Raw genomic sequence first — 16,886 nt, 5'->3', positions numbered from 1 at the left:
TCAAATCAATAAAAGATGCTGTTATGATTGGTTAATTTTCTGGACCCTCCCAAAGAATGGCTTTTGACACCATTCTATTGAATTTAAGTCTCTTTTGAGTGGTCAGCCTTTTGGGAGACCTGATGTGGCCTGGATCAGGGTTGCCAACAATGCTAGTAGATTTCTCAACATCACCATGAAAATTCGGCAGTTTAGGGGGACTAAAATTACTTTGTAGTCTTGATACCCAGAAACCACTCTGAAACTATTAAAGAGCAAAATCTTATCACATCCAGAAAAGAATTAAGGAGTCTATATTTCCCTCAAACTTTCTAAATAATTTGCTTATGTTGGTAGATTGATTAATTAATTAATTTCAAAACTTCACTCTAATTATTAAAAGTCAAGTTAGGGGGTGCCTGGGTAGCTCAGTCAGTTAAATGTTTGACTCTTAATTTTGCCTCAGGTCATGATCTCAGGGTTATGAGAGGGAGGCCTGTGGGGGACTTCATGCTGGGCATGGAGCCTGCTTAAGATGCTCTCTCTCCCTTTCCCTCTGCCCCTCCCCACACTGCTCTCAGTCTCTTTAAAAAAAAAAAAAAAGTCAGCATTTCTCTTCAGAAACTGGAAATGTTAACCGAGAAACCATTGGGAGAAATGGTTCTCGCAAATTTCATTTTATTCCATCTTCTTGCTGAAGACAGGGGTAGTATGAAAAATGTGGACTGTCAGAATGAGAAGGGGCTTTGGACAATACCCAGTATGAGGATGCTGGGGCCACAGTCACATGGGACCAGCACGAGAGTTTCCTGCCAGCTACTCCAGTACTGTGCAGGGAGCCACCTCAGCGTATCTCTTCTCCCCTCAGCTAACAACAATCATCTCAGCCTTGTATGCTCTCCCACCTTTGATTCATGCAGCCAAAGTTTAAACAGAACAGATGTGAATCAACGTTTTCCTAAAGGTAACAGGAGCAAAAGTCAACATCACCTTCTATTATGATCTAAAAGATGTAAATGGGTTGAGTTCTTTTCCTTTTCTCCCCCATCCTATCCACTACAGACTCAAGCTGCCATTTCAAAACAGCCATGAGCATGGTGATTACACTGAGTATCTTTCTCAGTGGCATTTAATTTCACAGATGTTTATGAAAATCCCAGGCATTCTTATGAGTGGTTGAGGGCAAAGAGTTCGCTATGACTGCCTTTATGGACACAGACAAGATGGACATGTTTAATGCTCCAGGTTGAGAATAATTTTCTTAAGGATTAGGGTAGATCCTAAAAACAATAAGAATTTAATTTGTGGAACACAGGCTACATCCTGCCTTTGACCGCAAGCCTTTGCACACATTAGCCTTGTTCTTTATGAAAGAAGCTCCCTAAGGCCTAGATTGCCCAGAGCTTAGACAAAAGTCTCCCTGCTGATAAGCCTGGGTCTATACAGTTAGAGAGTATATGTGGATAAATACAGATATCTTGGGCGCCTGGGTGGCTCAGTGGATTAAGCCACTGCCTTCAGCTCAGGTCATGATCTCAGGGTCCTGGGATCGAGTCCCGCATCGGGCTCTCTGCTCAGCAGGGAGCCTGCTTCCTCCTCTCTCTGCCTGCCTCTCTGCCTACTTGTGATCTCTCTCTGTCAAATAAATAAATAAAATCTTTAAAAAAAAATACAGATATCTTGCTTCTCTTGGAAATCACCTGAGTGAAGAGATATATGATCCTTTTGTTGTGTATTCTAGCTACTCTCGACATAAAATGAGAAACAGTTGCTGGACTCAAATTCTAAGACAACAAGGTATTCCCCTCCAAAAATTCATTAAGCCTTTGGCATCACTCACCCATGAGAATGGGCACTAAATAAATATTTGTAGAATACAGCAAAAGAACCAGGAAGAACTAAGACTTACAATTGGGAACACTGAATAAATGAGCTTAAAGTAAAACCAATCTTTTTAAAATTTTAATTTCTTTATTTGAGAGAGGGAAAGACTAATAGAGCAGGAGTGGGGGAAGAGACAGAGGGAGAGGGAAAAGCAGACTCCCCTCTGAGAAGGGAGCCCGATGCAGGACTCAGTCCCAGGACCCTAGGATCATGACCTGAGCCAAAGGCAGATGCTTAACTGACTGAGCCACTCAGGAGCCCAGAGTAAAACCCATCTTATTTTAAGAAAGAAACAACCCCATCCTTAAACCATAGCAAGAGACATAGTAAAGGAGAGATGGGGGTGGCGAGATAGGCTGAGTGGTGATGTCCAAACCCCCTTACATAACATGGCAGGCCACATCAGCTCCTGATCCTGACAAGGCTCACAGGCTCAAGTTTCCATCTGATTCTTTCTTCTCATCATCATAGCCCCAAAACTTCCTAGCAAAACTGGGAGCGGGGAACATTTACCCATGCTCCAGGAGTTTGAAAGGATTTCTCTCCATGAGGCCAACATGGAATCAGAAAGTAAAAAACCATGTCAGGACCCCAGTGGCTGAGTGCACCCCAGCTCACCTTCCTCAGCATGTCATTTTGCTCCACACTGTTGATCTTGCCAGGGCTGATTTCTCCTTTCAGGGTGTATTCGAAGAACTTCCCGCTGACGTTCACTAATAAGGTGCTGAAGGCCCTGTCTTCCTGAGTACAGCTGAGTGACTTGTCATGACCGCTGGTGGCAGGGGTGCCGTACCTCAAGATCACCCCAACGATGAGCCCTGAAACAGTGCAGGGGGGAAAAAAAACCCACCATCAGGCCTACGGAAGGACAGAAAGAGAACATAATGACATGGTCAATTTGCAACAAGTAAGAAACACAAAGATCATCTTAGAGCCCAGGCATGAAGTGTGTATTTTAGAAGCAGATACATACTCCCTCCAAAGGGTTAACATCGTCCCGCATGAGTCCCTCCTGCACCAGGAGGATGAGGCTGGACAGCACCTTTCCTGGTTATTATGGCACTGAGTATTTTCTCCAAGAGATCGTGTCTCTCGTTTCTTGGGCTTCTGGTGGAGGAAGATGGAATGATAAGAAGCAAAGCCTTTCTTGCCAAGGACAGCACAAAGCAGAACTGCCAAGCTTTGATCTGTACCAGCAACAGCCCTCAGGCCAGGCCTGTGGCCATCTGCCAGCAAGGACCAGGCCACAAGAATTTCTTGCTCCTAAAAATGCAACTTGCTTTTTGCCACACACCAGAGGAAGGGGTGGGGGGCATGGAGACAGAAAGAAAAGAAATGCTTTTGTTTAGGTCATTTCAACTGCTGCGTGTCATGAAGGAAGTAATTCTGTCTCTCGGGGAGCTCCACACTCCAGTGCAAATTATTATGATCCTGATCTGAGGACTGTAGAGCTGTCTTCTTGGAGCTGTGGGCTAGGATACAGCTAAAATAATGAGCTACAAGTCTTGAGGTCTCATTCCATTCATAGGTGGGGTTTCCCATTAGGGGGGAACAAACCCCAGCAAACCTGTGGATAAGCATGGGATTCCACAGCAAAGGAGTGTGGCTCCCTTGGTCCTGAACAGGAGTCCCACATGCTCAAGTAAAAGTGAGTTATATGTGAAGAAAACATAAATTGCCATGAGACACTTTCTATGGTTCTCTTAGGAAGAAGATTTCTGACTTCTATCTTCTGTTGTTTGCTAGCGGTATTAAAAGACAGAATGGTAAACATGCTCCCCATCTCGTTTTGCCACTAATGGAGGAAGTTCCATGGGAAAAAGAAAGTTCTATATTTACTATATTCTGTGCATAATGTTCTATAATCTCACTTATCACCAAGACATATGAGAACTCACAAGACATTGTAGAAGAACAAACAATATAGGAAATATGGAAAAACAGATTTTTTTAAAGGTTTATTTATTTATTTGAGATAGAGTGAGAGCACAAGGTTGGGGGGTGGGCAGAGGGAGAGGGAAAAGCAGGCTCTTGGCTGAGCGGGGAGACTGATGTGGGGCTCGATCTCAGGATGCTGGGATCATGACCCGAGCCGAAAGCAGATGCTTAACAGACTGAGTCACCCAGGCGCCCTTAGAAAAATACGGTTCTTTAATCCAAACTCTTTGTCAGTACTGCATTATTATTATTATTATTTAAGATTTTATTTATTTATTTGACAGAGAGAGAGAGATCACAAGTAGGCAGAGAGGCAGGTGGGGGGTGGGGGGGTGGAGGCTCCCCCTTGAGCAGAGAGCCCAATGTGCGGCTCGATCCCAGGACCCTGAGATCGTGACCTGGGCCGAAGGCAGAGGCTTAACCTACGAAGCCACCCAGGTGCCCCTATCATCATCATTATTATTAAAGATCTGTATTAATACTTGCAGCTTGTTGACCTTCATGAAAAAATCAAATTATAAAAGTTTATTACAAAACAAGGTTCTCAACAGTCTCAACCAGATATAAAACAGTTTCAAAACTTTTAAAGGTGTAGGAGAAAAAGCCAGCCTTTAAAGAAAAACATGTTGGTCACTACCACAAAAAAAAAAAAAAAAAAAGAAAAAGATGTTGTCTTCAGGGAACAAAAAACAAAAACCCCGTAATGCAGATCGTTCTGGTCATCAGGTCAAAGGGCAAGCACTTGAGGCCTTCAGCACCAATCTTTGGTTCAGGTCTTCCTGCTGCCATTTCATACTCATTTCTTCTTTCTTGTTGGGTTACTAACCGGGATAACATGGGAGATGGCAAGCCAGCACTTAAGTCTCCCCCGCTCAGCCTCTGAATGGACTTCCCAGCTGCGGTCTCTTGGCCAGCTTGGGCGGCAGGGTTTCCTGGGTGTCTGTGCTGCTAACTGGAGTTGGGGAGGCCACTGAGGTGGCTGCTGGCCTTGGGTCCCTTCTTGATGTTTCCTGATCCCCTTCATGGCTGTCCTAGAGAATCGCAGTCTCTAACCCTGAGGGGTCCTGTGTGTCCCCGTCTACCCTGTTCTCCCGTACCCTGGTTCTCAACGCCCTTTTTGCTTCTCCCTACACAGGAGGCCTGGAAGACCCTGGTCAACACTCGGAAGGTTTCTGCATGGTGTAAGGTGTGCACAGCTGGGCCTGGTGTCCTCTTCCTTTCCCCCCATTCTCTACATTTGCTGCCTCCACACCCTTTTCTCCGTCAAGAACATCGAACCCCATGGTTTCTTCACCCTCTGCTCTGGGAAGGTGCTTCCTGGGGCTTCTTTATCTTTATGACAGTCTCATGTACAAGTATGGCTTCATGTATCTCTTCATGTATCGCTTCATGTCATTCCTGTGGATGAAACCAGACCTGTTTCTGATACTGAACCATTTTACCATTCTTGACACTTTTGTCACGATGACCTTTTTGTCCCTGCCGGTGGGCCCTCACTCCCTCCATCCTGCCCACAGAGCCACGCTGGGTGGTGGCACAGCTGCTCAGGGTCACAACGCTGGGACTGGTGCCCGGGGCCAGCTGTGGCAGCCGCAGCTCCTCACTGGGGATGACGATGATGAGGTCGCCATAGTGGGGCTCTGCTCAAGGTTCTCTGGGTTGCTCTCCACGCCACATGGAGCTCCTATCTGTTTTTGTTGTTGTTGTTGTTTCTTCACTCCCTGGTCAGGCAGTGATTTTCTGAGCAAGCTTTACAGGACAAGAGACGATTCCATGGCCCTTCGACACTCATCATAACAGAGTCTGAAGGCTACCTGTTACACCATTTAACTGCAGTGTCTTCATCAGGAAACCAAAGCAAATCATTTACAGCAGCAGACTGTGCTCCTCCCAGATCAATGGCTGTTTCCCATAACTCACTGTTTCTTCATGGGTTACCTCATTATTGATGCAGGGAACTAGAAGGTAAGCCATGCTAGCCCAGGGCCTTCAAGATGGCTGCTACTCTAATGAAAGAGGAGGCGTGATACTGTCATTTACAATAGGAAATGTATACTTGGCCTCTGTCCCAATTTCCTGATACACAGCTTCTACAGCCCTCAGAATCCTCCTCCGGGAGAGATAAGTGTCTTTTTGTATGCTAATAAGATGACTGGTGGCTGGGGGCTCCTGGACTGTCCTTAGGATGGGAGTCGGTTGCCAAAGTAACAACCTTATGATTACGGGGTTGAAAAACTAAAGCCCAAGCCAAAACTCCAGGGAGGGGAGGGGGCAAGCCGTAGAGTTAATCACATGGCCAGTGATTTAATTTACCATGCCGAAGTAACGGGAGGCTCAGAGAGCTTCTGGCGTGGTGAAGGTGTGGAGGCGCGGGGAGAGTGGTGCACCCACAAGGCCGGAAGCTCCGCACTCCCTCCTTCATGCCTTGCCCTAGGCATCTCTTCCATCTGGCTGTTCCTGAGTTATATCTGTTTATAATAAGCCTGCAGTAAAATAAGTAAACTACTTTCCTGAGTTCTTTGAACCATTCTACAAATGACTGAACCTGAGGAGGGTGTCATGGGAAGCCCTGATGTGTAGCTGGTCAGCCAGAAGCACAGGTGACCACCTGGGACTTGTGACTGACATCTGAAGTTGGGGGGGGGGCTCTTGTGGGACTGAGCCCTTACCCTGTGGGAGTGGATGCCGTCTCCAGGTAGTGTGAGAATTGAGTTGAATCATAGGCCGCTCAGTGACTACCCACGTGAGAGTTGGAGAACTGCTTGGTGTGGGAAAATCCCCACACATCTGGTTACAGAAGTGTTGGGTGTGAGTACTGTGTAAAGGGGAAACAGGAGGTTTTTTTCTCCTTATAGGAGTTTTATATTTGCAGACACATTCCTCAATTACAGGAAATGCCCTCACAGTCTCTCCCAGTAACCACCACTATCATACTAGGAGTGCTATTAACAGACGAATACTGTTTGTATAGACAGATAAAACGTTTCCCTCTCTACCTGGGCCCAATGCGCCCGTTTTAAAGATGGGAGACAGTGAAGACAGCAAGGACAACACCATCCTGATAGTTTTGACCAAAATGGTACCAAGCAACAGGATACACTGCTAACTCAACGTAGACTTTGAGTTACTTCTCAAGCATCTTAGACTCATATTTATTATCACTGTAGTTCATGGCACAAAGGAACAGAGTCATCGCTATGATATTAAGTTCATGTTTACTGTCTTTCACTTCAAAAAAAAAAAAAAAGATATTAGGGGGCGCCTGGGTGGCTCAGTGGGTTAAGCCTCTGCCTTCAGCTCAGGTCATGATCTCAGGGTCCTGGGATTGAGCCCCGCATCGGGCTCTCTGCTGGGTGGGGAGCCTGCTTCCCCCTCTCTCTCTGCCTGCCTCTCTGCCTACGTGTGATCTCTTTCTCTGTCAAATAAATAAATAAAATCTTTAAAAAAAAAAAAAAAAGGAAGACTAACCCCCACCCCCAACATACAGCAGATATACGTGCCCATCCAAAAACTGGTGGTATGAGGAAGGAATTTAATTTTGGACAAAGTGTGGTTCAAAAACCCCCTGTGGCCATTAAAGAAACTAGGCCCCAGGAGTCAGGTGCCAGTTCCTGCTTTTGTGACTGAAGCTGTTGGGAGGATAGTTGAACAAGTCGACGCTCAGCTAGCTGTAATTCTAGACTGCCATCCACCTGCTGTAATATTTAGATGTCTCTATTAATAAGCCTTTGTTAAGGAGTTGGGGAACAGGTACATGGACGCACTGTTCTCTAAGGAGGTCTCACTTCCACTGTATGAGCAGTTGGGAGTAGATGATCACCAGTTGGGTCTGGCTACCACTGTGGGCTTGTTTAGAGCACACGGGGGTTGTTCTGAGCTCAAAAGCATCATCTGAAATTCTGAGAAAAGAAAGCACTTTGTTCCACACCCAGTTACACAGTGTATGAAGAAAGTAAATATAATTTTGAAACATTTCCATTTGTAATCACTTCCTCCTTCCTACTCTCGGCCCCAGGCAACTACTGATCTACTTCCTGCCTGAATAGATTTGCCTTTTCTGGACATTCCCTCTAAATAGAATCATAACGTATGTAGTCTTTTGTGTCTGGCTTTTTCATTAAGTGTAATGTTTACAAGGTTCATTTGTGTGCAAAGTAGCAGTACTTCACTACTTTTGACTCCTGAATAGTATTCTACCATATGAATAGACCATATTTTGCTTATGCATTCACCAAATAAGCATCTGGGTTGTTTCCACTTTTTTGCTATTATGAATAATGCTGCTCTGGATAGTTGCATACAAGTTTCCATGGAGATACGTTTTCATTTCTCTAGGATAGATCTGCAGGAGTGGAACTTCCGGGTCATATGGTAAATCTGTGTTTATTATTATTTTTTATGTTTATTATTTTTAAAAACTGCCAAATTTTATTCCCACTTGGGAAACTGTGTACCTTGAGATTCACCCAAGTAGTGAATTAACACTCCTTCTGACTGTTGACTCGGACTCCACTGTATGAATATACAAGAGTTTCTTTATCCATTCCCCTGCTGAGGGATAGCTGGCTTGTTTCCAGCTTTTGGCAAGCACAAGTTAAGCTGCTTTGAACATCCATGAACAAGGTTTTATGTGAATGGACTTTCATTTCTTTAGAGTAAATACCCAGAGTGGGGATGTTCAGTCACAGGGCAAGTGTGTGTTTATTGGAATCCGCCAAACCATTTCTGAGTTACTATGCCATTTTGTGCCAACCCCTTCCCCTCAAGCAGTGAGTGAGAGTTCCAGTTGCTCCACAGCTGATAACTCTTGCTAATATACCAGAAAATCTGTGTGTGACTCACCAAATAGCCAGCTTGGCAGTAATGCTACCCCGATAGAGGACGACTGATGAAAGAAAGAAACGAGTCCATAGCTCATTAAGACACAAGTTCTGTCTTGTCCTGACCAGTGTATGAGACACTAAAATAGTGCAAATCAAGCCCATCAGTCAAGAGTTTGACCTCCAGGGGTGCCTGGGTGGCTCAGTGGGTTAAGCCACTGCCTTCGGCTCAGGTCATGATCTCGGGGTCCTGGGATCGAGTCCCGCATCGGGCTCTCTGCTCAGCGGGGAGCCTGCTTCTCTCTATCTCTCTCTCTCTGCCTGCCTCTCCATCTGCTTGTGATTTCTCTCTGTCAAATAAATAAATAAAATCTTAAAAAAAAATTAAAAAAAAAAAAAAAAGAGTTTGACCTCCAATCCAATGCCCCTCTTCTCCAGAAGGTGACATTCCAGAGAGATTTGACTGAGGCCAAGATGGAACACATTTTTATGATTCAAGATGACCATCAATTATAAGTAGTTTCCCAAATATGGAATGTCACAGTTAGGAATTTAATAAAAATGATCTTAGGTCTTAGATATCTGCTTAATAAAACCAGATATGGGAAAAATCATTGTATTGTCCCATGAAGCTCCTGGGTAAGCCACCCCAAAACCTTCCCATCCTTGCTGTGCCATACAGCACTTCTCCACACGTGACCATATACCATATACCCTTCTGACAATCTTTATAAAATGAAGATCCTCATTCTAGTGTAGAATGAAAGAGTAGAAGAGCCTTTCAGTGAAATCTAGGACCAGGGAGGGAGACTTAGGCTCCATGACTGAACTTTCAACTAGAGGAGTCCAACATGGTACCCAAGTGTAGGATGATTACACTTGCCATATTCTAGGTGGGGCCTATGCTGGCTCAACATTTCCAGGGCTGGAGGGATTCTTTCTGCCTGATCTAGGGTTACAGTCTCAGTAATCCCATAATTGCCACACCCCTAAACCACACTCTCCAACCTCTGCCACTAATCAATGAGACATTTTGACCTGGTTCCTTTGTCTCCCAATTGGTTCAAAATTTTGGTAGGGAATAGAGTATCACCAATTAAACCCCTCGAACAACAATGGTATAGATGACCACCCATATTCTTAAACACATTTTCTTAAAAATGCTTTTAAAATGAAATTCATAGATATGTCTGAGTGGAAGATAATGGGAAGCCAGCAAATTCATAGATTAGGTCTAAGGACCTTTCAAATTATAGTACTGTTTTTCTGTTTTAGGTCAGGTAAATGATTTATTTGTTTCTGCCTCATACTCTGCCATTTTCCAAAATCAAGGACAGTACCTCTGGCTAAGTCATCACTCAACATATTTTAACAGCTGTTTTGTGTATTTCCCCTTTAATTAAACACATTAATCAAATTCAAGTCAACTGCCAAAGGCCTACAAAGGTTACTATAGTGGACTGTCACCCGTTTTCCTGACCTGTTTGCTGCTCTTTAAAGGCTAAGCCAACTTTCAGATGAACACCAGCTACTCTCTGACATAAATTCATCAATCTTTCCTCTGAGCTTCTGCCTGCAATTCTCTCCGCATGCTGTCTTTCCTAATCATCCTCACAAGGTTAAGCCCTACTTAACCTTCAAGTCACAATATAGTTGTCACTTCTTCTAGGCAGGGAAGCCCTTCCTGATACCTCAGGACTGGACTGGATTCTCCACAATCAGGGCTGCCCTCATAGAATTCCACATGAAAGATGCTCCCTGGAATTGTTCAGTGCACAACCTATACAACTGTATGCGACTGCCCTGCTCACCAGGCATTTCCAGAACATAGTCTCTCATAGTGACCATTTTGTCAGAGCAATGACTGCACTGCACTGTGAAGTTGTTTTAACTACCCCCGCCATATACCCAGCGCTAATTCTCACAAGGGCAAGGCTCAGTGAGCACTCATTAGCCATTCCTGCATCTGACCCACCACAGCCACACAATAAATGACAGTAGACTAGGGGGACATTAGACAGTAGTCACCTGTTAAAAAGAATTACCTTATGTGAATTATAGGAAAAGATATTTAGTTCTGAACTTCAAGAAAGCAACTACTTATTTTCAGTCTCTTACCTGCCATAAAATCCAAGGGTACTCACATTTATTAGCCTTTAGAATTTGGCACAAATTAATGAATACAATTCAAGTACTCTCACAGGTTAAAAAAAACCCTTCCAATGGCTTTTATGAGGCGTATTATAGAATCTACGTACCTAGAGGCTCTGAAAGTTAAGGAATATTGCAAATAAACGAACGCACTAAGCACAGTTATCTTTGAGAGCCATGAAATTGGAGTACACAACAGCAACTACATTTGCTGCTCTAGTGACTGCAGTAACTGAGGGATGGCTGAGCCTTAAACTGAAATAAATGCAAATATACAGACACACGCAAGTGAGAAGGTGGGGTTTTGATAAATGAACAGAACCATACTCACCAAAGTTTTAACTGATGAAGGTATATTTTTGCAAATTAAAGAAAACAAAACCTATTTAAGAATTCACCTGAATTCAAAGACTATTAACCAAAATAAATTATCTCCTATGGGCTGAACTGTGTTCTCTCAAACTTCCTATGTTGAAGCCCTAACCAACCCCCGTCACCCCAACCACGGGACTGAAATTTGGAGGAAAGGCTGTTGAGGAGGAAATAGAGGTTAAGTGAGGTCATTAAGGGGGACCATCATCTGATAGTTTTGGTGGCCTTATAAGAAGAGGAAGAGACACCTGCTCCATCTTCCCATGCATACATGCACAGAGGAAAGGCCACATGGGGACACAGCGAGAAGGTGGCTGTCTGCGAGCCAGGAAGAGAGGCCTCACCAGAACTTAGCTATGCTGGTACCCTGATCTCAGACTTACAGCCTTCAGAACTATGAGAAATAAATTTCTCTTAAGCTTCCCAGTCTATGGTATTTTGTTAATAGCAGCCCCGAGCTGACTAATATACTGCCTTTCTGAGAAATCACAGGGGGCTTCTCTAGACTACCAATAATAGCCTTGCAGCTAACTCCCACCTGACCTCACAACTAGGAAGCCTTTCTTTTACAGATGAGAAGTTAAGGTCCCACTGCTCTAACATAGGGTCCTTAACCACCACTCCACAGATGGTTTCTGTCTTCTCTTTTCCTATACCACCATCATGATGACTCTTCTTAATCTTCCAAAGGAGACTTTCACCATATTGCCCTCCCGGCATGAACTCAGACTTCTGTAGAAAGTATTTTTGGGGCATATGGGTGGCTCAGATGGTTGAGTGTCTCCCTTCGGCTCAGGTCATGATCTCCAGGTTCTGGGATCAAGCCCCAAGTCAGGCTGTCGGTTCAGCGGGGAGTCTGCTTCTCCCTCTCCCTCTACCCACTACTTGTGCTCTCTCTCTCCTCTCTCAAGTGAATAAACAAAATCTTTTTAAAAAAAGTATTTTCCTAGGGCACTAGCCAAGAAACTACCATACCTCTGTTCTCTCTGATCAGAACTGATGGAGCCAGACAAAAGATTAATTTTCATTAATGCTTTTAAAACAGTACCTACTCAGGAAAATGCTGAAATGTATTGTGTTTAGAAATTCAATCAGAGGCACACAATACATATTTTTTTAACTCAAATGATTGATACAACAATTCAAAAAAAAAGGACAAAGATTTAAAGTTAAATTGATGATGACCTATATCAGTAAGTGAACCAGAGTAAGACTACAAAAAACTTTATTATGAAATATATCAGACACTCAAAAATACAAGTATAGTACCTATAAGGGATAAAGAATAAATATAATTGGGAAAGAATACACATGGGGGGTTCAAAGGAACTGGTAATTTTTGTTTCTTAAGCTGGACAGTAAATAAAGTGTTTATTCCACTTTTTCAGTTTTATACATTATTTTGTGTATTTAATATACTTCACAAGATTTTATCACGCTAAGAGTGGTCTACCAGACCTCTAGGGGGCTATCACTGAGTTTAATCAACAGCGCCTTACCAAGAGAGCTAAGCACCATTTATATTCTTCCCAATCCAGATCTGAACTTGCCCTCATCATCCCACCCTCTGGAAGCTACTACCCTGAACGGGGTGTTTATTATGCCCTTAGAGTGTAATTGTGGATCTATGTTGTTTCATTCTGTATGTCTTCGAATTATGTGTGATGTGGATTATTCGGTGACTTGCTTTTATCACCCCAGAATGCGCTTATGAGAGCCATCCACGTTCAAATGTGGCTCTGGTCATTGTGTGTCACCGCGGTGTCACGTTTGAGCATTTGGGTGTCGTTTCCTTCCGTTTTGCTGCACCACTGTCGGGATAATTGCTTCAGATCCATCTGTCTGGTTTGCCAGTTCTCTCTTCGGCTCGTTACCCTATCCACTGAGTCTGCAATGTCAATTACTAGTTTTCGCTTCTTGAAATTCTATTTGGTTCTTTTACAAATATGCTCGACTTTTTGTTTGCTAACAGAATCTGAACTACGAGGTGAATATGTTTAGGACCATCAGCTCTGCACTCTGGGACTACTGCTCACTTATTCCAATCAGCTTCACGAGATGGGTAACAGCACATTGTTATAAGAGGCCTAATGCCTCTTCCAAAGGGTACTGGCTGAAGACATTGTGGTCCCTTCACATAATGGAATCTGTAGCCATTATCCTAAAAAGAAGACAGCAGTGCTATATCCAATGCTTTAAGTAAAAAAAAAAAAAAAAAAAAAAAAGCAAGGTGTAGAATGAGTTGTATAGCATGCTACCTTTCACATGGGAAATGAAAAAGAAAATCTATCTCAGGTTTGTAAATGTAGCAAAATTCCCTAAAAGGATATACACATGAAGGTGTTAACACTGATATCTCTGAGGAGGGGAACTGAGTTAGCTAGGGATCAGAGGAAAGGTAGCATTTAATTTTCACTCTGGAGCTATTTGAATTTTCTACTATGTACAGTGTATATATCTCCTATTAAAAATCAAAATGAGGGGCACCTGGGTGGCTCAGTGGGTTAATCCTCTGCCTTCTGCTCAGGTCATGGTCTCAGGGACCTGGAATCGAGCCCCACATGGGGCTCTCTGCTCAGCAGGGAGCCTGCTTCCCCCTTTCTCTCTGCTTGCTTATGATTTCCCTCTCTGTGTCAAATAAGAAAAATAAAATCTTTTAAAAAAATCAAAATGATAGGGGTACCTGAGTGGCTCAGTCGTTAAGCGTCTGTCTTCAGCTCAGGTCATGATCCCAGAGTCCTGGGATCAAGCCCCACATTGGGCTTTCTGCTTAGTGGGAAGCCTGCTTCTCCTTCTCCCACTCCCACCGCTTTTATTCCCTCTATCACTGTGTCTCTGTCAATAAATAAAATCTTAAAAGAAATCAAAATGATAGCTAATACTGAAGTAAGGCAGGCCATTTCCAACCTCTCTGCTCTCGGGACATGCTGTCCACGCTACTAGGCCTGTCTCCCAGTTCCCACTGTGCCCTCCCCTGTGCACCTGGCCAGTTCCCATTCACCTGTGGGACTCATCTGGAACTGCACCAGCTTTGGCGCACAGGTAGCCACTTTCCTCCAGGCTGCTGGTGCCTACCTAAGTGTTACTGCAAGTCTGTCCTCCCCACGAGACTGCAAGCTCCACTGAACCAAGCATGGTGTCTGGAACATGGTCATCATTCAAGACATATTTGCTGAAAGAATGAGATCATGAAAATCAAAAACGATAACCTGATGACAAATACAATGAATAGATTATACACGTACAGAAGCATCAGTTCCCCAAACTGTGAATGTTATGCCCTTTTCCCTCTGCACCTTATGTCTAAGTTTTGGCAGGCAGCAAAGCAGCATCTGCAAAGATGACTTTTGTATTTTTGTTGCAATTTCTTGAGTCATGAAATTGGTGTCTGGGAAGTATCCAAAGTCAATAACAAGAGTCGACATTAATGACACATCAAGAAACACTTCACACCATATTCCCAGCAAAATCTTTTAGGTGCTTATGAGAGCAGAATAAAATGTAATTACTCCCTGGTTTAAGTTCAACCCAGCTCAAGACTATACCATATTTAATGGCCTACTTGATAAAATTATTTTAAAATAAAACACACAATGGAAAAGCTATAATAGAAAATCTGGGGGTGCCTGGCTGGCTCAGTCAGAGGAGCATGTGACTCTTAACCTCAGGGTCATGACTTCAAGCCCCAGGTTGGGTGTAGAGTTTATTTAAATAAATAAATTTTTTTAAAAAAGAAAATCTGTCGTTGGCCCTTCTAAGAGTAGGTACTGAATAGGTGTATGCTGCCTTCCAGGAGGAGAGGGCTTTGGGTGAGCCCCTACCGGCACCACCCGACCCCCACCAGCCCGGCAACACGTAACTAATGATAAAGCCAGTCCAGCTGGGACAAGCACCATAAGACAGAGGCATCAATGGGTGACATAGTGGGGAATAGGATGAATCATTCTTTTGGGTGAAAAGGTAGTTGAGGAAAACTTCACAGAAAAGGTGACTTCTCAGGCGGGCCTTCCAGGATGAGGCAAAATTTCGCAGGTGAAAGAAGAGAGAGGTATATTTTAGAGAAAGCCCTCAGCATGATGTGGGGAAGGGAACATTAACCAGAGAAGCATGGCCAAAACATAGACCACACTGAGAGAAAGAGGAAGGGCCAAGAACAAGTGTCAAGGAGTGAGGCTGGCTCAAGGAAGATGGAGAAGCTTCTCTGGAAGCTAGGCTCCCGAGTGCAGACTTTTATCCCACAGGAAGCAGAGACCAGAGACTTCAGGGCTAAGAAGGGGTCTGCAGTAGAAGGGTGGAAAATGAAATGCAGGAGAGAGGCTACAAATACGAGAATGTTCTCAAGCTTTCCTAAAAGTGTCATGCCTCTCGGGGGAGAAAAAACATAAAAATCATTCCTCCGACTAAGAGAAACCCTACATTATCTCATATTCCTCCACCTCTTTGTTTTGTTCAAGTGCTAGTTATTGTTTGGGTTCACACAAATAGGACCGAGAATGCTCTGGGAAGTTACCCATCCAAAACTACAGATTAAGACAGATTAATGAGACATGGAGACATAATAACCAAATACAGTTGTAGGGACTTTAGTTGCATCTTAAATCAAACCAAAAACAAATAAACTGGGGACATGTGAACTCACTGGACAGATATGAAATTACTATCATTTTTGAGGGATAATAAAGTATTGTGGTTATTTTTTTAATTTAATTTTTCAGTGATCCATAATTCATTGTTTATGCACCACACCCAGTGCTCCATGCAATACGTGCCCTCCATAATACCCACCACCAGGCTCACCCAGCCCCCCTACCCCCCCCCCCCCAAAACCCTCAGTTTGTTTTTCAGAGTCCACAGTCTCTCGTGGTTCATCTCCCCCTCCAATTTTCCCCAACTCCCTTCTCCTCTCCTTCTCCCAATGTCCTCCATGTTATTCCATTTCAAAGAGCTAGAACAAACAATCCTAAAATTTGTATGGAACCAGAAGAGACCCCGAATTGCTAAGGAAATACTGTAAAAGAAAAATAAAACTAGGGGCATCACGTTGCCTGATTTCAAGCTTTACAACAAAGCTGTGATCACCAAGACAGCATGGTGTTGGCACAAAAACAGACACACAGACCAGTGAAACAGAGTAGAGAGCCCAGATATGGACCCTCAACTCTACGGTCAAAAAATCTTCAACAAAGCAGGAAAAAATATACAGTGGAAAAAAGACAGTCTCTTCAATAAATGGTGCTGGGAAAATTGGACAGCTATATGTAGAAGAATGAAACTCGACCATTCTCTTAGACTATACTCAAAGATAAACTTGAAATGGATAAAAGACCTCAGTGTGAGGCAGGAATCCATCAGAATCCTAGAGCACATAGGCAGTAACCTATTCAATATCAGCCACAGCAACTTCTTTCAAGACATGTCTCCAAAGGCAAAGGAAACAAAAGCAAAAATGAACTTTGGGGATTTCATCAAGATCAAAAGCTTCTGCACAGCAAAGGAAACACTCAACAAAACAAAGAGGCAACCCACAGAATGGGAGAAGATATTTTCAAATGACAATACAGACAAAGGTTGACATCCAGGATCTATAAAGAACTCCTCAAACTCAACACACACACAACAGATAATCATATCAAAACATGGGCAGAAGATATGAACAGACACTTCTACAATGAAGACATACAAATGGCTATCAGACACATGAAAAAAATGTTCATCATCATTAGCCCTCAGGGAGATTCAAAT

General features: G+C 43.5%; 1 protein-coding gene across 1 annotated transcript in view; it reads right to left on the bottom strand.

Moving 5' to 3' along the window:
- Positions 1-16,886, bottom strand: part of SLC9A7 (solute carrier family 9 member A7) — a 139,610-nt gene that overhangs the window by 73,904 nt on the left and 48,820 nt on the right. The window contains exon 2 of the mRNA XM_059384789.1: positions 2,482-2,681. Coding sequence (XP_059240772.1) covers positions 2,482-2,681 — 200 coding nt within the window. The remainder of the gene's footprint in view (positions 1-2,481; positions 2,682-16,886) is intronic.

Source organism: Mustela nigripes, chromosome X (genome assembly GCF_022355385.1).
Source record: "Mustela nigripes isolate SB6536 chromosome X, MUSNIG.SB6536, whole genome shotgun sequence".
In the NCBI taxonomy this organism is placed as follows: Eukaryota; Metazoa; Chordata; class Mammalia; order Carnivora; family Mustelidae; genus Mustela; species Mustela nigripes.
Note: the sequence above shows the minus strand (reverse complement) of the source record. Positions and strands in the feature narration are given on the sequence as shown.